Below are 26,993 nucleotides of genomic sequence, written 5' to 3' on the forward strand. Positions count from 1 at the left end.
AACACTTTTTCCTCACTCCCCCTACAGTACCATATATCCTTCATTTCCCTCCCTCACTGGAAGATGAATTCCAGTCTTTGCTTAGGATCAAATCACCTTCCCTCCTGTATTCATGTCATATCTTTATTGTTTTTCAGTCATGTTTGTTTCACTGCAAAAAGGCATCAGATCCAATTTACATCCTAGATGAACAAAGCAGATACTGTGTTATTCTGAACTGAACACTGGGCTTTTCTGTGTGACCATCTCTTTGATTCCTCTCTCCATGCTATAGTAATTGTGCTTCCCAAAGGACTTTTTTGTTTCTCTAAGTTGTTCTTCATCTTGTATAGGCTGCCCTCATATGTCTTTATAACCACACCTGATCTTTATCCCTTACTGAAAACAGTATAGTCAACTGTCTGGCAGAGCATCCTGTGGATGCACTTCAGCTATGCTCAGAAAGCTCAAAAGCTTCTTACTAGGAGTCAGGCATACATGAACATAAATAATTGCAGTATTGTATATACTGTATCTACACATGACAGAACATTCCCTCAGTAGTAAAACCAAAATTTTCCTTCTTAGCATTTAAAACAATCATTTACCACCTTATACTATGTCTATTTTATGTTCAAATACTATAGCAAATATTATTTAAAACTACATAATGTCCTAGCAGATATCAGTGCTTGTTGTCTTCTGACTAAATGATGCTACTGCGTAACTAATTAATTACAGAGTGAGAGACAATTAAGACTACGAACTGAAAACTAACATGACTCCTGTCTACAACCTCCATTTAAATTCCTATTAACACTTGATAGCAAACGTGATGTCACCTGGAGATGAAACGTGTCCTTCAGTTGAACATATTTATCTGAGAACATCAGATTGAAAGTGTTAATGTGTGGTTTGATAAAAGTTGATCAAAGTGTGGCAGTGAAGCACTTTGGTCAAGTTAAAAGCTCAAATATGCAAAGTCACTTAAGGTTTGTTGCAGGTTTGGGGAGCGTAAGTTGTACTGAACTGAATAGGGTCAGCAGGCTGTACAGTAGTGATCACTGTGCAGCATTATATTTCTACAGGGCTTCATTAATGATGCAGTCCCAGAATTCGTTGTATCTCAGAGCTTGTCAGGAAGCACATCACGCTGTGATTACCAAATACCGTGATCCATAATATTATCCAAAATCTTTAAAAATAACCACAACTAAACCAACTAATGTGCACTCTGAGCAGTTTTTTTCCTTCAGCCAAGGCAAACACATTCACAAATATACACTCACACATACAGTCCAGTCCTCAGAGGTACATATGTGTCCCTGCTGATGCAACAAAATGAAAGAAACGGGGCAGAGGGAGACTGAGGAGGGAGAGTGGAAGGTGGCGAGGAGAGGGGGAGGGTAGAGGGATAACCCCCACCCACCCAAGTGTTTCTAATTAACTTTAAGGATCAGCAGCGCTCAAGGATGCGTGAGGGGAGGGATTTGACTGCCAGATCCAGTAGTTAGGAAGGCCTGATTGGATGGGTCACCTCTTTCCATACACACCCATTCCTTGTGATGTCTGAAGTCCAGGCTCATTAGACACAGGCATATGCACATGTGCAAATGAACAGCGGTGGCAGAAAATCGCACAAATTCTTCTGCAGCTCCTCATGATCATGTGCACCTTTATTTCTTCTTATATTAAGTCCTAAAATAATTCTGTGAGGTTCTGATATGTCAGTTTTTTGTGATCAAGTTTTTATTCATGCCTTTAATAAACAAAGAAAAGATTAAAAAAAAGGAAATAAATGCTGTAGGATTTTGTAATGTGTTTGTGTGCCTACACGTATTCTAGTACTTATTGTTTTTATAATCACACATGCATACTCATATAGATGTGTTTACACATGTACCTACCAGAGTTTCCACTTGGATTTTCTCTTACTGGTCAGGTGTGAATATTTACTGCACAAGTTTGAAACATAATGGTCAGGCTTCAGTAACATTTGAGAAGTATAGATTTAATGCAAATATGTTTCCAAAGTGACATAATAGCTTCTATTTGGACATTTTCACTGCTTTTCACTTGTTGAAAACCCATGAAATTGCTGGTCTGAAGGGAATTTGTAGCTGTGCAACATGTCCTACACTATAGAATTAGCCTGCATTGTTTAATCACACACCACCTTTGATAGACATCTCTGTCAGCTAATCCCACTGAGACAATTAACCAAATGAAAGCACAGAAGCCTCATCACACAGTTAACATTGCCATAAAAACAGGATACAAGAAAAAGCTTTGTTTAAAGAAATGTATCATCACAGTCCTCGCACATGTGCTGTATTAATGCAAATACTCAGGTAACTGCTGTGTAAACAGTCAGCATCACTCCTGACAAGCTCAATCAGTATTATTGAACTCAAACAGAATCAAGAAAAGCAGCTCTATATGTATATATGCTAATTTAGTTTTTTCTGTGCAATATTATAAACACAACAACAATACAGATTTTCCATCCAAATCTGTCTGTTTCCATCCAAACTGTTACCAGTTCCCAAAATAAAACTCTAAATGGATGTAAAACACAGACGGTCTTAAGAAAAAGTTATATAAGACAGCTCACACTGTTACTGTATGTTAAGGCAGTTTAACAAGTCTACAGTAACAGCTTGAGCTGTCTTACCTTAGAATTTATGTTTATTCCTGCAGTTTTTGGGTTAAACAGTCCAAAGTGGTCATAAAATCCACTGACCAGATTGCTTGAGCTGTACTCGACGCTAGCATACAGTAAAACAGCATCACTCTCTCTTCTGCCAGTTGAGCACAAGAGAGCAGCCCCTCGCTGGCATGTTGGACACCGGCAGAGCACGGGCAATTTTGGCAGTGTAGCCCATCATGTAAGCATTATTACCAGACATTTGGACATTTTTTTAATACATTTTTATAAATTTTAACAACCAAAAACCAGTAATTACCAGTAAGAAACACTTGCACCTATGTGTTAATATCAACAGAGTAGTGTGTCCCTTTCCATATGGGGCAAAGCCAGTGGGCAGGTTGAATCCAGAGAAGTCTGACAGCTTCTCACCGTGATAATTATCTACTGTGATTAAAAATTATAACTTCTCAGTGTCACAGCATGTAGCAGGCAAATTATAGGCATTACTGTGAAGATTGACTGCTGTATTGAGTGTATAGCCTCGTGCTCAGTTGATTCAAATATAGATCAGATGTCCTCATGCTGCTTCTTTTTTCTCTTGCTCCCTCTCTGTTTGGTTCACCTGTTGAACACAGAGACTGCTGTGCTGTTGATGAACCCCATCATTACTGTCCACACAGCTGCCCAAAGGCTATCACAGACTTCACAGGACCTCACTTGAGTGCTGTTAATTGATGCTTGTGTAGCGTCCTCAGTCAGCATGGACATTTAGCTGCATGGCTGCAAATGTCACGTTTTGTTGCAGTTAATTATGCATTAAATAGCAGGAGTGTTTTCTTCTGTTTTGAGTGAATAACCTTAAGGAATTGCAATGTTATGTCACTGGCTTCACTCAGATAAGCTGAAATTGATCTCACTGATCAAAAAGTCAGTGTTTTCCCTTTTTTGATTTCTCTACAGCAGAAAAAATTGTTGACATTTACTCATGTAAATTTTGCCAGCAGCAGTCGTTTATTGCCTGCACAGTGACATTTTGGAAGGATCTTTCTGTCCCACAGGGGAGTTGAGATCATGGCGACAGAGCTTAGATAATTTTACATTTGTTTCTGTCTCTTGTCGTGGGTATAATTAAGAACGGAAGCAGGAAAACATCAATCGCTGATAAGTTCTGACATTTGTGATTGAAATCCACTCCCACTCAGGGAATTTCACCCTGTCTTGCTTTCATATGCTTTATCTCACCCCTTAAGTCCCACACTGTACAGCCCTCAGGTGCACAGAGAGGCACACACCCACATAAACACGCTCAGGTTGATAGATAGGTGTGTTTTTTTCTGTACTCTGGTTTCAGAACGCCTGAATGCGGAGTAAATGGGCCTGCACCCAAACTGCTGTGCCGCCACCGAGCTGTCGTTATATATGTCACATTATGTCACATCCACCTGGATCGTTCATTAACCATCCAAGCTGGCAATGCAGTTTGGAGCTTATTGGTTTCTGTCGTGATAATTCAAAGAGTACACCACCTTAGCACATTATCTAAACCTTCTTATTTCCCTGCATTTTTGCAAATTGCTCTGTGCTGAACTGGCTTGTAAAAAAGTACTTTCATAACCATATTCCAGAAGAAAAACAGAATTGGTTATATGCTCATGTGAATATACACTAAATGATTAAAGAGAGGTGCATCTGGACATTGACTGGCTCATGCTCGCACTTTAAATTTTCTTCTTTCTCCCACACAAACACCACAGAGGTTTTTCACACACATGCTTTGGAGTCTGCCAGCACTGTGGGAATGCCTTCCATTCTATCTCCCGTGCAGCACACAGCGTATGACAGACGACCACCTGCACCACCTGAGCAGACCCATTGTACATGCTCCTTATCACACTAGTCCCAGTTCTAGGCGTGTGAACAGTCCCATATGGCTTACATTGTTGCTGCCTCTTCACCTGTTAGGTGGGGGTGAGGTATGCAGTGGGGGTTTTGGTGGGAGATGTTGGGGGGGGGTGCACCACATGCGGTGCTCTTATCGCTCCCTCCAGAAACAGTCACCTCACCTTCTGGTTCCTGTGAGAAACTGAGCATCCTGCCTTTTTTTTCCAGCTTTTCTTGACATGAATACCCAAAAAACTGCAGCTTGTGGATACTGTGCACGTGTTTGTGCCTAAGAGTTGTCTCATTAAAACTATTCAACCACCAATGGTTCCCACTGTTTTCTAAAAGAGCATGTTGCCTGGCAACAAATAAGAAAAAGTCAGACTAAATAAATTCTGCAACCCTTTCATGTTTGTGTATTCTCATGTTAGTAGTAGTTCAGACAAATACTGTATGTGCTGAAAACCTGAGTTGAATTTATTGCTTGCTGTAGTCCATCATGTCTGCCGCTCTCATCCTCCACTTGCCTTCCAACTGCCTCTTTTATTCCACAGCATCTTTCTCTCCTGCTGAGGTGTACTGCTCCCTGCAGTTCGACGCTGCTCCATTCCTTCTTTGTGCCTGCTTTCATCCTCTTGTTTTCCTCCATTACTGAACACTCAGATTGTTAGTCTTCTTTTGTTCCTGTTAAAGTGAAGGTGCAAATGGGTCACAGACCAACCATGACCTCGTCTGTTGTGTGCTTTCAAAAACCTTTAGCCTCAGTAAACAACTCAGCGCTCCACAGAGATGAAAAAGTATCTTTAATGTTGGTTACGAATGAGACCTTTTCCTTCCTTGAAGTCAGCATTGGGTCAGAGGAGGATAAAATATAAAGAGTAACTCTTCAGAACAAATCACATCCTCTCACAAGTAATTCGGCTGAACTCTTCAACTGAGGAAAAGAACAATTCGAAGCTGATGGCACCTTAGGTGACTGCCTGTGTGGTCCATGCCTTAAGGCCCTCACTTACACAACTGGGCAAACTGGTGGCCTGATAAGTAAGGCATAACTACAACATCCATAGATGAAGGGGACCTCTGTTTCATGTCATTTTTACAGTATCTCTTCTACCTATCCATTTTGTAATTGAAAAATAAACTTGCACCGTCAGTTTCCACAGTTTATTTTCAATCAGCTTTCTGCATGGTTTTGGCTGTATCGCCAGTGAGTCAAACATAACTTAAGTGCAGGTCATGTTGCAGCAGATGTAGGTAGTGTCGTTCTTTGCTGTGATAAGTGGCCACTTTTATCGCAATTGTTCATCATTTGTTTCACATCAAGGGAACGTTACCAGGGTTACTGACAACTTAATATACTTTGAGCATTAATTTAGCTTCAAAGTGCCCTGCAGAGTTTTCTAGTAAACAATGAAATATCATGCGTGCACACTGTGCTTCCAGTCTAACAGACATGTTGAATGCATTTGAATGCAATGCCAAATTTTGTTTAAAGTTTGAAACCTGTCCTGTTTAAATAACTTTGCATATGAGCAGTCTTCCAGTCTAACAGACATGTTGAATGCATTTGAATGCAATGCCAAATTTTGTTTAAAGTTTGAAACCTGTCCTGTTTAAATAACTTTGCATATGAGCAGTCTTCTTCTTCTATGGCTTTGTGAAGGCATTGTATTTCTTGAGCCATCGCTGTCTCCTGTAGATCTATGGAATACTTTGAAACCATTAGCATGAAACGTTCCATAGCTGCATTAATGGTATAGTCAGTTGGTAATACTGTGCCAAATTCACAGACCAACACAGAGCAGCTAATGGGTATCAGTACTTGTCTGAAAGCACATTTTGACTCCTGCAAAGGTCTTGACTGAACAGCTGGTGAAATTTCCATAAAATAAAAGGTTTCTGGCAATAAAAAGAAAAAAAAAGTTTAAATATTTCAAACCACCATTACTTCATGCTCTGAGGCTTGAAACATAACCCTGATGCCACTGGAGAAGTGCAGCAGTGCTGGTGGGTCCTTAACCTTAGTGATCCAATGTCGCATGTGATTCCAACTCTCTGTGCTGTGAGAGCTGGAAGAAGCTGCAGGGAAAATGTTTCATGGGACCTTTCATATATGCTTCTAGTATGTTTTCTAGAAATGGAGGCCTTCTTTCAAGCTGCTGCTGTTGTTGACAGTGACGATTCATCGGGTTTTGTCCTAATCAGCATTTACACTGAAATCTGTTCTGTAATGAGAAAACGAACCTACTATCAAAGTTAAATGAACAATGTGACAGAGTTTAAACATATAGGATTTCCAATTTGGGGCTCTATTTTTGGGCTTATGATTTCATTAAGTGGAGTAGAAATCAGCAAATTTCAAGCCATAACATCATGTTTTACATCCTCCCCCTCTAACTGTCAAGCTCTTTTTGTTTCCTACAAAACAGCAAAGGTTTTGCTTCAATAAGCTGAAAAATTGGGACCTTTATAGGTACAAGTTCTGAAAGAATGTAACCAATGCCCTTGAAGTGCTCACTGCCACCTTATGTTTTTTCTCAGTCACCTTCTGTAATGTAGTATATTACACTCTCATTGTTCGGTCTGACAGTGTCACAGACTTTAAGATGCACACTTCCACAAGGACTTAGGTCTGTCCTGCTGCAAAGTCAGCAAGTGCTTAAGGGATCTGATATGAACTTTAAGAGCCTTTGATGTGGATTGTTAGTGTCTGCAAACCTGATTTTTCATAGAAATGGGATATCAGTGATTCTGTAAGTTCAGATATGTTTTCAGTATTTTTTGTATTTCTTAGACAATTCACAGACCCTCAGACAAGATGCATTGTCCTCCTACAGGCCGGCCATAAACATGTACTTTGAACTTAAAGTGCAGCAGCCCAGTGGGAAATTTACGGTGGTGCACAACACCAATGTAGCTCTTCCTCCAAGGCAAAGAGAGTTTGATTTCTCCTCAGAAAAATAATGGTTGAGACAAAGTGACTTTGGGCAAGCAGACAGTCGCTTTACTCATTCACTATTCATTCAAGCTGTTGTTGCAGCTCGCAGTTTGCAACTGTATTTTGATACATTTGCACAGTTTCCTCAAATTCATCAGTAACACTTTATAATATGGATCACAAAAAATGTCACAGATGAGTGAGGAAAGAATTCTGTATAGTATTTCCCAGTCTGTTCTCTAGTAACTCATTATTATCTACTATGTAGTCTTTGATTCTAAGTTATGAGGCTGTTCCTTATTCGGCCTTCACTCAGTGCTCATATGTTTGTGTACTGTATTGACAGCATGCAAAAGGGAAGCTCTTTAAGAGGTGGCATAGACCCTGTCCATCTGTTAGTCATGTTTGTGCACATCTGAAGGCTCCAGGGGATAAAAAGAAAATGGATTTTGAACTGTGTTCTAACAGAACTATAATGCTGTTTTCCAAACATAGCAGGTTTAATTACTTCCTCTGCAAGTTCCTGTATCATGTACAGGTTCTGTAATCACAAATGATCCAATTCCACTTCCGTTTTTAAGTTCTCAGGACTCTGGGGATTGTAACACTTACTCAGTGTTAATGTAGTGTTAAAGCAGCACAATCAACCGGACCCTCTCAACCTGAAACTGAAACTGCCCCCACATCCTCCGCTGGGACACCGATGTTTACCGCCCAGAGTGGCTTAAAATTAATTGGCTTCTTGAGCTGCTGTACATTCCCCACTGTCAGTGCAATGGCCTCCCCTCATTTCCCCGTCACTTTAAGTCGAAGTGTATTAATGGACTGCGTGGGCCATTGAATCCTAATTCGTCTCGACATCAACATCGAGGATAAATATTGCGTGGCACGGTGGTCTTCAGGCTTATTGTAATCAGGATTTTATTGATCACTTGGCCAAACCCCCCAGAAGTAATCTATTTTAAATGCACTTTCAGTAAAAGGGGGTGTCTTAGAACTTGTTTGAGCACATTGTCTTCATATCAGTGAGGAAAGCCTCACAGTAGTGGAAAGAGAGATACAGATTCCTGGACTGGTAGATGAGAGAAAGGAGCACAGACTGACAGATAGAAATATTGAAAGAATCACCAAGCATGCTCAGAAAATATGTCATGCTTTTGTGTATAGATGGTCCCCAGGTGGTCTCTGTCAGCATGTGTGTGTGGACATGTGTGTGTCTGTGTGTCGGTGTCTGGCGAGGCCAGCGGATGATGGATGAGAGCTCAGCCAGCATCGCTATCGATTTATCCTCACATTTATGTGGGATGGTGTGGCTCGCCACAACGATCATTTCAGCACCATGTACCTCGATATGTGCCCACATGCACACACATACAGAATTTATAAGTATTCCAAATGGGCAATGATTATCTCGCTCCAGCAGAGGCGTGAGCCTTGGATGAAATGTTTCATTGTCTGCTGAGTCCGACTGCCTCCCTCCTCACCAAGGTGTTGTTATTGATCCACCTGCAAAGTGACATCCACTTGTTTAACATCCATTCTTATACACTTCAATTGGCCCAGCCTTGCTTGTCTGCTCATCTGACTGTTCTACTCTGATATGAACACAGAAGACAGAGAACAGAATGCATGTGTGTCAGGCCAGCGTGTTTGTGCTTATGAGGACTTGTGGAAATGAGGTCGTGCTTTTGTGTATTCATGAAGCAAAGGTGATGTGTGTTTGTGTGCCTATGAGCTGGTGAGTGTGTTTCTACTTGTAGTATGAGGTGAGTCTTGTGTGTGTACATGTGGCTGCAAATGGGTTTTATGCAACTGTCAAGAGCCTCCGCTCCATCCAGCGCATTGAGCAACAAATTAAGGCTGCAAAGCAAAGTTGCCATTCTCTCTGCTCAAGGCTTTGTTGTTTCTCTCCTTACTTGCTAGCTCACCGAGTGTTCATAATCAACTTGAACAAATTGGAAGGACATCAGTTGTTCTCCCTGCCTAGGCTTTGTGAAAATGGCCCCAATTATCAACGACATGGAGGCAACATATCAGACACACTCTCACTTATGACTAAACATGATTATAGTTGAGTTGGACATATTACAAGAAGTAGATATTAATGTTAAGACACTGTGCCAACACAGCTAGTACCTGTTTTATCATCTAGTCATACCAGCTGCTTCGTACAGCCTTTAAAATATGCCTAATATTTACTACATTCTCTGAATCCATGTTGATGTGATGTCAGAAACCTGCATTGTTTGAGTTCAAAAGTATTGACCTTGTTTGTGGAATTTTCCTGTATGTGTCAGTCATTAAAAGTATGAGTTTCTGATATTTCTGGAATGCTGTAAAAGCTGCCTGGGATTCTTTGTCTGTCAGAGTCATATACAGTCCAGACAATAAGTATTTGGACAGGTTAGTTAAAATAAAGGATACTGCAACAAAGTGCCAGCTCTCAGCTTTAATTTGAGGAGGTTTATGTTTATATGGAAAGAACTGCGTGGGAGCCTTTTTCATACTCAAAGTTTTGGGGTTCAAAGGTAATTGGACAGATACACACCAAGTCAAACAAAATCATCATATTTAATATTTGTGGAAAATTCCTTGCAGTCAATGACTGCCTGAAGTCTTTGACCCATAAACATCAGCAGATGCTTTGTATCTTCCCTGATGATGCTCTCTGAGATCTCATTGCTGCTTCCTTCATCTCTTGCTGGTTGTGGGTTTTCTTTTTGTCTATTTTTGTGAACTGCAAATTGGCCTTTCTGTCTTTGAGGCTTACCAGGGGTTTGCCTCTTGTGCTGAATCCTCTGGTTCTGGTCATGAAGTCATCTCTTGATTGTTGACAAGGAAACATGTTCGTCTACATCCTGGAGAACATTTTTGTATTGCTGTTCAGTCAAAAGGGTTTTTATCTTCACCAGGTGGATTATCTTTTGGTCATGTACAAGACTTGTGCTCTCCAGTCTACCAAGTAGTTTTGCTGTGTGAATTTGCTTTCTTTAGAATATACACAACTGTTCAGTTGGGTAAACTTGGCTCTAACGTTACAATATGTGTTTAAAAGGCTATGTTCCACAGTTCCTTCTATATTGATGTAAACTGAATCTGAATATCTGAGTGGGTGTGTGGTTAATGATGATGACAGTTATGACAGTGTTAGTGCTGACATTTATTGCATCGACTATCTCAGACTGTGACAATCATGCAACTGGAAGTGATTAACAGCTCCACAAGAGGATTCATAAGCATCTCTTGCCTTTTTCTCCCTCTCTCAGGGGATGATGTACCTGGAGGAGAGGAGGCTGGTGCACAGGGACCTGGCAGCCCGGAACGTGCTGGTGAAGTCACCCAATCACATCAAAATCACCGACTTCGGCCTGGCGCGGCTGCTGGACGCAGATGAGAAGGAATACAATGCAGATGGGGGCAAGGTTGGTGTAAGTGGAAGTCTGTACATGTTTTTATGTGTATACAGAGATTTAATGTGCAGAGTATGTCACATAAAAATGACACAGGTAGTAAATAATGAAACCAGAGCAATAAAACAAAAGGTCAGTGGTGGTTACCAGAGAAGTGCAACAGAGAAGCCAAAAATATGTGTTAAGATGAATGTGCATTGCAAAGTAGGTGACTGGTTTAAAATGGTCAAAAAAATACACTTTGAAATAGTAAATAAGGCTTCAGATGATTATTTTCATTGGTAATTGATCTACAGATTCTTTCTTTTTTTAAAATCTATTAAGTATTAAGAACATGTATGAATATCATCATAAAAACAGAGCCAGCCTAGTGTGGATGTAGTGCCGGTCTGAAAGTTTGCTTTGTGAATAATTTAGGTGAACGCACAGTTGTGATGCCAAGAGAAAAACAATGAGTGTGTTATGGAGCAACATCTATAACAGTGAAACTCCTCTGGTCAGGCAAACTCTGGCAAACTTTTGTTTCAGTAAAGCAATTTAGAAGCACTTCATCTAAACAAATAATGCAGCCACGCTTCCCACCACTTTGTTTTATTTGAAGATCCAGACAACATTAATCAGAAGCCCCTTCTCATTTCCTCGCTTGAGACTTAGTATGCAAATGGTCCTGATCAACTCCCTTTATTAAATTGGCCTGTTCATTACTGTATCTATTCAACTGGAGGCCTGAAGGTTGCCACTGCATCTTGAGTCAGAGTTGTTATCTCTCAAAAGTGTTTTCCTGATGCAGCCATCGGAGTGATTGACTTTATGTTGGTATGCACTGATCCCTTGATAAATGAGAGCTGTTTTCAGCACGTCTACATGAATGCCATAAAAATAGACACGCCATGGGAGATAAATCGACGTAGATGAAAGTGTATAGTAGGCATCATACTGCATTTTCAGCCTGAAGCATTTGCCTTTCTCTTCCTGTTCATTTCCCTGAAGAGCAGGCATGTCAGACACCCACACAAAGGGAGGGGTTGTATTTTAAATGACTACACACATATGCTTATGTGTGTTCACAGACAAAAGACCTGATAATTGGCTTGTTCAGTAGAGTTTCCCTTTGTAGTCAATATGGAAATTATATTGCACTTATGATATGGTGATGTGCTACTGTCCTTGTCAAGAATGTCAAAGGGCTTGCTGTTACAGTTACTACTATTATTAGTGCCCTGGCTGATGCAGCCTCATTTAGTATCTTAAATGCGCTCACTATTGACGATCCCTGGCTCGGACTCAAGCCGATCAATCATCGTGCCTGAGTAATATTGAAAAAAGCCGAACTGTGGTTGAAAATGTTGTCAATTTTCCAATATCTCGCAAGTGCTAGACTAAAAGATAGGGCAGCTGTTTAACAAAATGTCATAATGGAAAATTGTCTGCAATTCAGGTGTAAATAAATATGATGAATGAGAAGAGAATATTTTAGGTTTTGTCTTTTTCTATGCTTGTATCCTCATAAAACCCATTTTTATGTATCTATCCATCTCTCCTCAGATGCCCATTAAATGGATGGCTCTGGAATGCATTCACTACAGGAAATTTACTCATCAGAGTGATGTGTGGAGTTATGGTGGGTGCAAAATGTAATATGTGTAGACATCACTGTTTCTTATGCTTATACCTTCGGGGAGAACAAAGTCAATTACCTGAAATTCTGACTCCTGCATTTGCATTTTCACCCCCTTATCTGTCAACGTATCTTGTTCTCTGTTGTCTTCTGCTTCTTTGCCTTACCTTCTTATCTCTTGCTGTCTGTCTGGTGCTCTGTCTTTATTTGGTTTTTCTTTCCAACATCCCCCAGGTGTGACCATCTGGGAGCTGATGACATTCGGAGGCAAACCGTACGATGGCATCCCCACCAGAGAAATCCCAGACATCCTGGAGAAAGGGGAGCGCTTGCCCCAGCCGCCCATTTGCACCATTGATGTCTACATGGTCATGGTCAAATGTGAGAAAACAATTATGCACAAACACACTTTTACATGATCAGACCTATAAAACTCTGACATTCAGTTTCAAATGTATAGTTAAGTACAAATACATATAGTAAGTAGTAGCACCAAAATATAGTAAGAAAAGTAAACATATGATGGTAATAATAATTTTATCTTGTGAATTTCCTTTTAAGGGTCAATAAAGTGCTACCTTAGCCAGCAAAATTAAAGTACAAACTAAAAAATACAAACTCTGGTAGAAAGAAGCTGCTTAAGCAGAGTGGTGCTGAATTTTCATCAGTGACAAAGAAATCATTTAAGAGGTCTACACTCTTGCAGGGTTATCAACTGGGGCTGTATGATATGAGTAAACATTAACAGTGTAGTTCCGTCATAGCATTGATAAATACTGTGCATTTCTGGAAATTAAATTAAAGAACTATTTATAGGTAAAATATATGGATGTCAATGTTTATTTTTGGCTCATGAATTAAGACCGAGATTAAAGGAACAGTTTGGCATTTTGGGGGGAAAATCTGTGTTTGCTTTATTGCCAAGAACTGAGAATGAGGAAATTGATCTTAGCTGAGCTTTTGTCCAAAGGAAATTCGGCACCAGCACTTTCCAAGCTCTCTAGCTAACATGTTATATCACATGTGTTTATTCTGTACAAACACCAAAGTATAAAAACGGTGTTCACACGGGTTATGTGGTGGATAACATTGCCTGTGCCGCAGGCGGCATGAATCAAGTCAACTCTAACACTGTGAGTGCTGCAGAGCGCAGTCTTATTTTATTTTTAAATAATGTTTATACACTGCTGCAACTGTCACACATGAACTGTAGTTTAATAAAAGGGTTCACCTTTTTAATATTCATCTGGTAAGGTGTTATTTGAGCTCTGGGGCTTTGATTCAAGGCTGGAAGAGAAGCTGATATGTAAAGAAGAGAGATGAAAAACAGATGGAGAAAAAGAGAATTGTGTTGTCCTGAAACTGTGATGAGATGCTGGTTTATGGTCTGCAACATGCAGACACCACCACGTCCTTGTTCATGTCATCTTCCATCTGGACTATCACACCTCCCTCCCAGCTGACATGCCCCGACTTTTCCTCCAGCCGTACACCTCATCCAATAACCCCTAATCTCATCATCATCCTAAAATTCTCCCATGTGTCTCCCATCTTGTACTTCTTCCATTGGCTGGATTCAGAACCCTGGTGCTAGATTCACCCTCCCAGCTTTCCAGGAAGTGGTCCAGATATACATGCCAATCCATGCTCTGAGCTCTGCCAGCTAACGGCTGCTTGGCAGTTCTTTTCCCTGCTCAGTCTGGTCATTGCTCCACCTTGTCTGGACCCAGCTATGGTGGAGTGACTTTTCTGTCACTCACCATCTTCTGCTATTGATTTCTCCCTACTGACATTTTTTTTATTTGCCATTGCAGTTCCTAGTGTTTCTTTTTTAATCATCCCTACTTTTTTGTTGCACAAATATTGTATCTGCACCATAAATATTACTGTCTGCTTGTATTGCTGTGACTTTAAACTTTTCTGCCCTTGTATTCATTGTGATTTGCTCTGGGTGAGGACAACAACAGAGGCCTTAAAATGCCAAATGTGTTGAAAGAGAATGATGTGATCCAGCTTGGATCTTGATATCAAAATGTTTTCCCTTAATAAAAATGCTAATCCGACCAAAATGTCACAATATATTTTTTTCAAATGAAAAAGTACTCCCAATGGTTTATGGCATGGCAGCACAGAAGCAAAGTATGAAAGCCCTGCAGTCATTTAGCCTAAGAACAATGCCAACTTAAAAAAAAAAAAGATTGGGCATGATATGTTAGATTTCACATATAGATGTCAGATTTGTTCAGTTTAATGCAGAGCAGCTTAAACTTCCTACAAGTTTAAAATCATTTTTATGTTGTAATGTTACGCTCACGCAAGAATCAAGTGACATCTGGTTGCACAGCGGTAATCAGGAATAGCCAAAGCAGGTCAGTCACAGAGTCAAAGTAGCATCAGGTCTCACTGCCCCATCAAAAGCCAGGAGGAAGCTCAGCAATTGGCTGCATTAATTCTAATTACATGTTGACTAAGGGTCGTTGTTTGTGAGCTGGTGTGCCGTCACACTGTGCACCCCACCACCTCAGTGCCACCCCAATAAAGATGAAATAGTTTGATTGCTGTAGTAATTGCACCTCATTTAGGTAATGTGCCTGCGTGGGGCGCTCAAAGAGGAAATTAGATGAACTGAGCAAAGACAGAGAAACAAGATGACAACAGAGAGAGCCAGGATTTCTTCAAGGGGAGCTGGTTTTAGATTGAAAGTACTGTTGACAGACCACAGACTTTATGACTGCATCAGTGTGGTGAGGTTTCAACTACTGTTTTTTGTCACTGTGCAAACTGCTAAATTTGAAATAAAGTGAAATTAAACTGTTAATCTTACTGGCATAAAACCCTCCCTCTAGGGCTGCCAGAGGCACCCAGATGCTATTAGTGCTGTAGAAGATGTAAAAGGGGTGCTGACACTGAAATCAGCAGCTCAGTTTGCTTACCGTCTAAGCTGAGCTGAGACACCACTTGTTTCACTTCACCTTCAGGGTTATGTCATGTTTACTGCAGTCATGGCCTTGGGAAAGGATCAGGGGCTGGAGACCAGAATGAATAACACTTTTCTTTTCCTTAATCAGCGCTTCTATGTTGAGCAAGGCCCTCAGAATGTACAGAACTCTGTAAAAATGAACCCAGTGCCTCCTCTGAATAAGGTTAAACTCATGAAGGCTTGAATTAATAACATTTTACTGAGTGTGCGTTTTAGTGTACTTTCCACAAAACCTCAATAAGAAATATGTTTAAACAAACCTCAACATTTTCCTCATCTTTTAAAGATGAATGCAGATATTTTCGTTGTCTGTTTATAATCCCAGTTATTTGTTGAATATTATTTTGGTTTGAAATTGAATTCCTAAATTATGTTGCTATTATTACTGCATTCATCCATCCAGCACAGAGATGCATGATGACAAACTGCAAATGCAATTTAAGGTCAAGAGTAGTCCTACTGACAATATGACAAACGAACAAAGCAATCTGCTAAAGATTAAGAAACAGCAATTGTGGACAAACAATATGTTGCATTTCTACTCAGCTGTCTTTGGCTCATAAATTTTCAGTGAATATGCACCTTCTGTTTAGAATTTGCTCTTATCTCAGGCCTTTATCCATTGTCCATCCATCTGTTTATCTTCCTAACCTCTTCTTCATTTTTGATCCCTCTTCTGCTCTTTTTCTATCTGTGTCTTCGCAAGGCTGGATGATTGATGCAGACAGCAGGCCAAAGTTCAAGGAGCTGGCTGCTGAGTTCTGCAGAATGGCCCGTGACCCTCAGCGATACCTGGTCATCCAGGTGGGTTTGGCTCCACAGACTCACTGTCAAAGCCCTTGGAAATAAGGCTTTTCATTGCAACATCTGCAGACTGGAGAAATCAATGTAGCACTATGCAAATTAAAATGTGACACCCACAAACCTTCATCATAACATTTCTGGCAGTGATAACATACTTCAAATGAAATCAGTCAGACAGAATGAAGTTTTGGCTATGGCACTTGTGTACTTTTTAGGGAGATGACCGCATGAAACTTCCAAGCCCCAATGACAGCAAGTTCTTCCAGAGCATTCTGGATGAAGAGGACCTTGATGACTTGATGGACGCTGAGGAGTATCTGGTTCCTCGAGGTTTCAATGTGGCTCCATCATCATATATGACCAGGCCTCGAGTTGACTCCAACAGGGTAAGAGCACACAAAAACTTTCAATATTTAAACACTCAATTATTATTCATTTTATGATCACACACACAGTTGATAAAGTGTCAAAATGTTATTCGAGGTGTTTCTGTTGCTGTAATTAAAAATGTTAATATACAAATGCATCATTTCACCTGTAAAAAAAACCCCATCAGGTATAGTGACTTGAATTTAACCTCAAAACACTATTTTTTCTTCTCTCTGGTCTAAAAATGCCCAGTTCATTATCTTCTGTAAGTGATCAAGGTGGTGTAACTTCCAATACACTGATGATTTTCCTCTGCTAATGGCCATCTTCATCAGTTCCATCTCAACATGTGTCGCTTAAACCTGGATTCTTTATGTACTAGCTCCCCAGACTCCAGGTTTCAGTACTCAGAGTTCCATAAGCAAATAACAGATGCTGCTTTTACAATGCCAGTGTGTCTGCTTATAGACAATGAGCGCTGTTTGCTCTGCAGCATGCATCACTTGCAGCTGGTTCATAGCTCTGCAGCTGATGCACATTTACCCACATGACCTACCCATTTACTGGTGGCTCTTTATTCTCTGACAAATGCACACACACATCACAAAAAACACATCATGATCCATCCAGGGTCCTGCATGCTTAAGATTAACACCCCTATCATGAATTGAAACTCTTTATATTATGCAGTTAAAACCCACCTACATAACCAGACAGGAAAAGGAGTTCCTTCAAATCCATCGGCTGACTGACTTTGCCAGAAGACGTTAGGTATTCAGGTTGTCTTGCCCTAGACATTGTCCGATACAAACAGTTATTTAATCTGGGATGATTTGCTCTCATGCTCATACTTGAAAAGGGGAGTAGATAATGACTGGCTTTGAGGAAGGGATGATCATAGAAGTTTGGAGGTGGGGAAAGTTTATTGCACAATGGCAGTAGGTAGTAAGAGATAACCCCAGGACATTTCCCTTTTATTTCTGCTGTGTTTTGTAGCTCTACTTCCTATAATTGCTGCTGTAGCACTAGCACTTGGCAAGACTGCAGAGGAGTAGGCCTGGGTTAAATAGCCTGCAGCAAGCCAACCTAGCACCACAAGAAGCCCTTTGCTTCATGTCATGTTTTGTATAGTCCTGTGGGTTTTTTTTGTTTTGTTTTGTTTGTTGTTTTTTTTTCAGTTTTTTGTTCTGAGGTTCAGGTGTTTGAATCGTAGCTTTGCCTGGCAGCCCCTCACAGACCCTTAAGGCTGATGACTACACCATCAGAACTTTGTCAGAGAATTTTACCTTCAGCAGACAGCTGCACAGGTTAAAAGTCTTGTCTCGCTCCTTTTGCCACAGGCTGCATAAAACTTGCATAAACTAGCACAAGCTTTATTATTGTTTGGCAGTCACACCATTTGTGTTTGTTGCAGTTTTGCTAAACTATATGTTTGGTTTGTTTAACAACTCTATTCATGTTCTTCTGGTACCAGATAGAAGTGTTATACAAAACGTGCTTCAGAATTCCCAGAGGGGTTTGTTATGTAACATCAGGCTGCATTTTTCTTGTTTCTATCCACAACCCACAATTTGCCTCAGAACCAATTTGGCTATCGAGATGGTGGTCCAAACTCTGCTGAGGCCTCCGTGGTGGGTGCCCAAGCCTGTGTGAACCCAGAGGCAGCAGGCGGCCTGGTTCCAGTCCAGGAGGACCAACGATGTAATGGGAACCTCCATAAAAAGAGCCTGAGTCAAACTGGTGGAGAGGACAGTGGGGGGCAGAGGTACAGTGCTGACCCCACCATCTTCCTAGGGGAGAGGATGCCCAGAGGGGATACTGATGAGGAGGGATACATGACCCCCATGAAGGACAAGAGCTCGTCAGGTACTTCAACTCAAAACACAGTGAAGTACTTTGAAAATAATATTTTAGCCACTGGAATCACTTAGTAGTGACCCTGAGAATCAAGCCAGGTTAATTTTACACAGCACTTGTAACAAGCACAATTGTTGGGAACTGATTTACAGAAGCTAAAATGTATTTAGGAAGAGATTCTACAGCCCTACAGGGCACAATGTGTTGAAGATGTATGAGTGCAATTTATGAGTTGTATTTAATCCACAGCCTGTTGTACACAATATTAAACTTCAAAATAACCTCACCTTATTATATTAATTTCTCACAAATCACAGAAACACAAGGAACACAGCACCTTGGAAATAAAAGTTGTAGATTAGTCATCATAATCATGTCCTACAATGAGAGCAGCTCAGTTTAAATGTTAATAGGTGCATCTTGTATGTGCTACAAATTCTAGCCTTATCTCCATTCTGTCATCTCTTTGCTCACTCACAGAGTAAACATGATCTTTTGTAGTGCATTTCTTCTGTCATTTTGCTGCTTCATTTCATCCCATTGATTGAAATTCCTACCGAGTTTCTGTCAATGGCAGTGTCAGCTACCACTATAGAGTCATGTTTTGCCTTTGATCATAATTTAGTCCATCACCCCTGCTCTTGCACTAGAGTCTTTGATTTTTCAACAACACAAAATATAACAAAGCCCACAGCAAAATGCATCTGATGCAATGTCAGCCGAATGGAAGAGTGGGCAAAATCAATAGGTTTCGCACCCCACTATTATAGCACTTGGAAGGAGAGAGTGGGGTCATTTGCTGGCATTTTTACCTCCATCAGATGGAGTTTCCAGTGCCAAAGAACTGCTGGCAAGTTGCCTATCTGGTCCTGAGTGGCTGCCCTTATAACCATTACCATCTCCATCTCACCTCCTTATTAAAGAGTGATCTCTTTGTCCCACTTCCTTCAACTTCCATTTTTATTGTTTTCTCTTGATTTAATTTCTGTGGATCTTTTGTTTCTCTTATCCTCTCAAAAACTGTTTTTCTCTTGTCCTCTACATTCCTTTTCCCTTCTCTGGTCTGTGCTACAGAATACCTGAATCCCATTGAGGAGAATCCATTTGTCTCGCACCGTAAAAATGGTGAGATCCATGCCTTGGACAACCCAGGCTACCACAGCACACCCAACAGCCAGCCCAAAGGGGAGGATGAGTATATTAACGAACCACTGTACCTCAACACCTTCCACAGCCCCTCTGAGTTGGGTCTGGAAGTCCTGAGGAGAAATGGTCTGCCCCTTCCCACCCACCCTCCTTCTTCAATCTCAACCATGACCTCAGGCTCCCACCTCCCACTTGCTATCCAAACCAGCCTGCCCCACTACCCCCTACCCACGGCACAGCCCTCTCCATCTGGCATGCCTTGCCACCACGGCCCACCCCCCCACATCCTTCATACCCACCACACCGTCAAACCTGCAGGACAACCTGGTAATCCAGGTGGCAGCTCTGCCACTCAGAGCCAAACAGGAACTAGTGCCCAAGCCCAGGTGTGCCAGTCAGGTGCCCTGTCCACCTCAGCCACCATTGGGCATGGTAACCTGCCAGCCTACCAGAGCCACACCACCACACACCCTGCCAGCATGCTGAAGCACGGAGGACCAACATCAAGTAAAGCCTGTGGGAAGAAGCTGAAGGTAACCTTTGACAATCCAGAATACTGGCAGCACAGCTTGCCCCCCAAATCATCTAACCAGGCAGCCCTCGATGGTGCCCAGGGAGGTTCCACCAACGCCAAGCTCTTCTATAAGCAGAATGGACACATACGGCTGGCGGTAGCTGAAAACCCTGAATACATGTCTGAGTTTTCCCTAAAACCTGGCACTGTCCTCCCACCTCCACCCTACCGGCAGCGGAACACTGTGGTCTAGCTCGTCCCACTTGACAAATGTTCCTCAGTCTGACTGTAACCCAACATCCTCTCTGGTTCCACTATCCCAAACACAGGGGAGCAGCCAGAACTAGAGCTGCCCCAACTCTTTCCAAACAATGTGCCATCTGCTATAGACTGTAGCCACATCAGAAGGAGGTGGACTGAACCAAGGAGACCCAACTCAGACTAACACCTTCATGATACTGCACCCAGTCCATTTTTGTTCTGTAGATAGACACTGTGCTCCAGGTAACCAAGAATGTGAAGGTCATGGTAGTTTTGTGCAGATAAGATGGACTTGAACTCACTGCCAGCCTCTGCAGTATCATATTCATGAGGAACAAGATGTTTTATTTGGATGTTTTTATGGATCTGAAGATGAACAATATTCTGCCAGGGTTTTTGAAAGAAGCAAACAGACAGAAAATTCCAACCTGTTTGATGTCAGAATGTCTCATTTTTGCCACTGACCTTGTAGAGTGAGGCAAGACAGCAGGATATCAAGGAAAGAAGACGGGAGGGTTTAATCAGAAGAGGGACTTCCAGTAAGATGAAGGATGGAGCAGTGAGAGCTGATCAACCATATTCAATCTTTTTGCCTAGAAGATTATACTGTACGTTCTCAGTTTTCCATCAGATACATGAACCTCATCTCATCATTTTACTTTAACTGTGATACTGTGATGGTCAAAACTACAGTGATTTCTGCTTTGTAGTTCAACCATGGACTCTTAATTTGCCTGAAAACACACAGGGCAACTGCTGTTTTGTTGTTTTTGACTGACTGCTGTCTACTTGGAAAAAACTAATCAAAAAAGGCATTTTCCAAGGGTATAAAGGGAAAACGCTGTAAACAGTTTTATAAACACTGGTTGCAGTGCTCAAAAGATAGATTTTTATACACCGATTTTCCCTTTCAGTTCATAAAGATAGCTTAGAGCAAAGAGTTTCTTGCCATTAAAGTGGGAGGGTAGTTAATAAAATTGCTGTATCTGCTGAATAGTGTGACCAGACCATCCATGAAGCAGCTGAACTTAAAATGGTGATCACAGACATAGAGAGAGAGGGAGAGAGCAAAAGAGAGGAAACATCGTCAGAGAGGGGAAGGAAAGTTCATACAAGCTGCCTAATGAAGACCTCAAGGACTGAACAAAACAGAACTAGCAGAGCACAGTAAAAACAGACGGCTTTTGTGAGTGTGTGTGTGTGTCTGTGTTTATGTGGGCATGATTGGGATGAGTGTGTGTTCACGTACTGTAGCGAGCCAGTTTGGCCCCATAGGGATGTCTGTGGAAAAAGAGATGTCGTAGAATGGAGTCGACAGCTAAAAACCTTCAGTACTGCTGCTAACCAGCAGTAGACTCAACAGCTGATTTGACCTCATACATGGCTTACACCATGAAAACACTCATTTTTAATATCACTGGCTTGAATCAAACGCGCACTGAGAGACACAGCTTCTGGCAGCTTGTCATAAGGTTAGGTCATGTTCAGTTGTCTTGTTCTCTGTAGGGTTGGTAAAAGTTAACAACTGAAGGATTTATTAAGGATCTGTTGGTGGTGTTGTGATTTTTAAACTGGTCCAAAATTAATTTTCAGTCTGAAAAAAACAGTTTGTTTTTGTCGTGGTTCATTTATGTGTGGCGTGACCATTTTGACTGATGGACTTAGTTCCTTGTATTATAACCATCCCCAAGTTTGTGCAGAAATCACCCCCTCTGAACCCACTCCTTCCTATGGCAGCAGATTTGGACAGAAGAGCAAAACCTTGCCTTTCCTGAACCTTTAGCAAGTTTTCTTTAGCCATTATCAGTGGAACATTAACATTGCTTTATTATTGTTTCAACAGCTTTTCGTCATTTTTCTCTGGCAAAACCCTGCCCAGGCTGTTTTCTTGTGTAGATTATTTATTGTGTGTGTGTGTGTGTGTGTGTGTGTGTTTCTCTGAATGTATGCACATGCATACATTCTGTATATGTTTGTTTCCCCATGGAGCACTTTAATCAAACTTGCAGGTACAAAGAAATGACATCTGCTTTTACTTACTGGAATATTCAAATTGTTTATCTGGTTGTTTACCACTTCAGAAAACAGAAGCTTTAGCAGAAATCAAAGGAAGCTATTTTGACCAGGAGCTCACAAACAAAATATATTTTAGTTGGTGTTGACCAGCTTCAAGAATGTTTCCATGTCTTTTGTTTGGTCCGAACAATATTTATCATGGTCCTTTGGTGATACCATGATTATTTGATGGAGAAGTGTTTTGTAGTCCCTTTTGGAGAGCTAATTCAATGATAAGGAGATTTAATACCAATGTGAAATATTTATAGCTCATTTGAGTTTGTTTATACTGAGCAATGGAACCAACTGCCAAATCTGGGTTTCAAGAACAAGAAATAGAAAGGACGATGTGTAAAAGGAAAAATATGCACCTTGGTTTTTCTCTCATTTTCTGTAAATTATACTGCAGAACAGGCAAAATATGTGCTTTAATCAAGAATAGATTGAAGCCGTGATCAGACGAATGGCATCAGCCTCATGCCCAACAAAACCTTCGCTTTTACTCTAATTAGATCTGCTCACAAGGCCCCGAACAGAAAGGCTGAAAAACATATGTGCTCATAAAAATCCAAGTTTGTCAGCTTTTGTTTTTGCCATCCAAAGGCCTTGGTTCTAAAAGACTCACATGTTTTTATTAGTGGAAGCAATCATTTACCCTCTCTACTGTTTAATATCTCTTTTCTTGCTTCAAATGTATTTTGCCTCAGTGTTGAGCTGTGCTACCTGCTGCTATTTGTCTCAGCCATAAACACTCTTGTGGCTCATGGCAGCTCAAGAGCACGCCATGGCAGCTGGGGTTAAAGACTGTTTCCTTCAAGCCAAGGTGCAGAGGCATGTAGCCATGTTGTACTGAAGTGAATCATTCAAAATTTCATCCCTGGCTCCTCATAGGCTGTGATAGTTTAATGTATGTGCAATATCACCTTGCATGGTGCCCAAAGTGAGTGTTTTATTGCCCTCCACCTTTGTATCTCTTCACAGATGATGATAACATATTTGAATTTCTGTCCAGGGAGTGGACAGCATGGAAGGAAGCAACCAGATATTTTTACGGAATTCAGTAGCACAAACTGGGAATCCTTATGTGTGAAATCTTTCATGTGTATAGTGCCCTATATGGTCCTTTTTAATACTGAGTTTTGATTTTATTTTTCCCATATTATCAAGGATGTTTATCTTTAAGAAAAAGACTTGATTGTGTTTTTCCTATATTGTTTTAATTACTGTACAATATTTGTCACTGTAGCTGCAATTTGTAATTATTAGCATCTTAATTGCACAATCATCACTTTTAAGTGGACATGGTTCATTTTCTGTGTTTAAATTATCAAATCATAATAACTGTACAGAATCTCTGGGGTTTCCTCCAAAATTTATCTAACACACTTCAACAACAAATGTGAATAGTATTTTTATAAAGCACTGAAATGGCCGGTGTGGTGAATTTGTAAATAAGGAGGCAACACTGAATTTATATGGTCTTCTCTCCTGCTGCTGTTTTCTCCTGCCTATAACAACCTGTACAAAAAGAGCCGTACATATTTGCTTTATGTAAGTGTACCTTTTGACTAATGGGAATTTGATTTTAAAAGTGCTTGTTAACCTTTTCTCATGTGGATCTCTGTTCAGTGGCCCTTTTCTCCAGAGCTTTGTGGTTGTACTCATTTAATGTTTCAGTTTTAGTGAAAACTGGAAAAAGGGTGATGGTGGACATGGGGTGTGTGGGGGCTGTTCACTTCACCTCTCTTTTCTTTTCCCCATTTCTGGCAAATGAGCATCCCAATACCTTCTTTTCCTCTGTCTTCTTTCCTGTTTGTAATTCTAAAAAAAGAAAAAAAAACTGAATCTAGTTCTGCCAGCTAGCCCAGACAAACTGTGCTGGGGAGTCAGTTTTACCTTCTCTGCTTAATTTCTACTGAAAATATTACTGAGCCAAGTCTGACCTCCTCCTTCCTGGAAACAGAGCACAGCCGTCCCAACCTGTTTTCACTTCATTTCCAATTTGTTTAGCATGTTCCTAGAGGAGATATAGTAGAGAGAAGGCATCATCAGTAACTCCTCCTCCCCCACATTAGCTTGCCATACTTTCTCCATGCCCCTTTTATCCAAGACGATCTCTCTGAGTTCTTTGAAACCACACCCAAAGCTTTATATCATAAAAATGCCAATCCTCATGTTTGTTACATGAATCTGTCAGAAGTATATTTTTAATTTAATATAAATAAAGATTGATTCAGTATATGTTGTGGTGGTTTGGTGAGGATTTTGTGCATGTGTCGTGTGCCTTACAGCTTAAAAAGTAAAATCAATCACTGAAGCTGTGTTTGCAAAAAACACTGCAAGAGAAAAGTTGTGCATGTTCTTTAAGAGTAAACATAAATCTTAAAGAGAAAGTCAGCCACATCAGGGACTGCTATGTAACTATAACCCTAGCAGGGAGTCTGTGTTTTGCTCAGATAGACCTCAGCAGGGAGGTTCTCAAGTCCTGAACCCAGACCCCATGTCTGCCTCCTCGACCCGCCACCCTGCTGCCTGTAAATAGAGCAGAAAATGAAAGCCCTGTTTATTTGCTCTAATGTTCATGCTAACAGCTTTAATAATAAAATTTAACAGATGGTGTCTTCAATTATGCTGCTCTCAAGTTACAGCCTGCTTATTTTGATCTGACTTTTTAACATCAACATTAGAGCCTGCGCTGGAGGCATGGTTCTGCACTGTACCACATGTTCATGCTCAAAAGGACTGGCAGATGAAGACCAGCTGCATCAAGCGGTCCGCAGTGTTCCCCTATCCTCCTCCAAAAGCTCACCTCAAACAGGCTAATGTGTGGATATAACATTTTGCTCTCGTTTTTCTCCCTTGCCCTGTGCTTAATTCACTGTTTACCCAAGTGTTGGTTATGTAAACTAGCCAAGGCAACATCATTTGCTATACAGCACTCTGCCATAGCTGCTGCACTCCCAGGCTTCTATTGCAATCATAAATAATACAAAACTGTCCAATGGCAGAATTTGAGCTTTCTGAAGTCACTGCTATTAATACTAATAAGGTGATGGGGTGCTTTAAGTAAACACTGTTTATGAACAGAAATCCCCCTCCTTTTTCTTCCTCTTCTTTCCCTCATTTCTCTTTTAGTTTCCTCAGAGCACTGAGACTCACCTGGTAAGCACATGTAGTTCCCCCATATTCCTTTAAAGGGGGGCTTCTGCTGCAGAGTAACAGTATTTGAACTATTTCCAGTTATTTTCACACATAGAGTAGCTACTTATTCGAAATCTATATTAGATCAGCGTCATAAATTATGCTTCCCATTTGCTAGGGAAAAGGACATTTAACAGATACTCACATAATAGGCAGATTATCCTGAGCATTGAGATCACTTCTTAACAGCACCTAGTATGTTATCAGCCAAACCAGAGAGGTAGAGGTCACCTTTAATCTGGCCATTAACCATTTGTCAACAAGTCTCTTTTAAAACAGATCTTAAAGTGAAGCCAGGAGACGAGATTCAGCTCCATCCCGGAGGCCTGGAGCAATTACACTTACAGCTGCCCTGTACACCAGTGACGTAGCTGTGCACTGACAGCTCATCACCGACAGGCTGGTGGTGTTTAATTGCAGTGTGTCACCTTGACAGGATTTTTTACACACCCACACACCTGCACCAAAGAAAAACAAGGTAACTGAAATGGCTCCAGAAGCTTGGTGGGGTTTTTTTGTTTGTTTTTTTTTTGTTTTGTTTTAATAATGATGAGCCAACAGCAGGGTTTGACCAGTGTGTTGTTTAGTATTTTCTGTAGTGGAGTTATCTTGTCTGCAAGTATTCTCATCAAAATACAAAAGCCCTTGCAACAGAATTGAGACTAATCTATAATCCTCTTTTTGTAGTTGTATGTGTCTTGGTCACGATCACTCCATGACAAGAGAACTACCTTTATGGGACAAAAATAACTGTAGTTGTGAGCCAATATTTCTGAGTGAGAATATTCTCACTGCATAATTTGAGTCACTAAACAACAAACATATCATTTTGGTTGGTTGGTTGGTTGGTTTTTTAAAATTTATGTCATCAGTAACACCACATGAAGTGCTGCTGGCCTGATACTATATTAGTTGGTTAGCTAAACCTACTAACAATTGCTACTTCTGTTCTGAAGCATGGTTGAACACACTGTTTAATCAATTCCTTACACTTTTGTTGTGTGTTTGGTTTGGGAGAGGAATAAGTTTAAAAAAAAAAGAAACCACCATCTAAACTCTTTTTATATAGAGACAGTATTGCTCATACAACATCACACACAAAGCTTAAACATTTGGAGAAGTCCAAAGCTGGACAGATGTGCCATGCCTACTTTTGTTTGTGAAGCAATCATTCGACAGTTGCAGCCTCAGCCGTCAATTAGCATTTATTCACTTTTAAGTTGACATATCACTATTATAGGTTTTTTGTAGCATCATATCATAATAATCTTTCTAAACATCAGAATTTTGGATCTAGGTTGTAACAAAATGATGGGGTTTGCAAGAGCTC

At 40.7% G+C, this 26,993-nt stretch overlaps 1 protein-coding gene across 4 annotated transcripts in view; it reads left to right on the forward strand.

Annotated features, from left to right (window-relative positions):
* Positions 1–25,073, forward strand: part of LOC109968758 (receptor tyrosine-protein kinase erbB-4) — a 244,655-nt gene extending 219,582 nt beyond the window's left edge. For 3 of the 4 annotated variants that reach the window (XM_020615248.1, XM_020615249.1, XM_020615251.1), the window contains exons 21-27: positions 10,715–10,876; positions 12,404–12,479; positions 12,711–12,857; positions 16,163–16,260; positions 16,476–16,646; positions 18,210–18,495; positions 19,561–25,073. In XM_020615248.1, the coding sequence (XP_020470904.1) occupies positions 10,715–10,876; positions 12,404–12,479; positions 12,711–12,857; positions 16,163–16,260; positions 16,476–16,646; positions 18,210–18,495; positions 19,561–20,399 (1,779 nt within the window). In that variant the 3' untranslated portion in view covers positions 20,400–25,073. The remainder of the gene's footprint in view (positions 1–10,714; positions 10,877–12,403; positions 12,480–12,710; positions 12,858–16,162; positions 16,261–16,475; positions 16,647–18,209; positions 18,496–19,560) is intronic. The other variant, XM_020615250.1, reaches the window with a different exon arrangement.
* Positions 25,074–26,993: the final 1,920 nt, after the last annotated feature.

Source organism: Monopterus albus, unplaced genomic scaffold, assembly GCF_001952655.1.
Source record: "Monopterus albus unplaced genomic scaffold, M_albus_1.0 scaffold161.1, whole genome shotgun sequence".
Classification (NCBI taxonomy): Eukaryota; Metazoa; Chordata; class Actinopteri; order Synbranchiformes; family Synbranchidae; genus Monopterus; species Monopterus albus.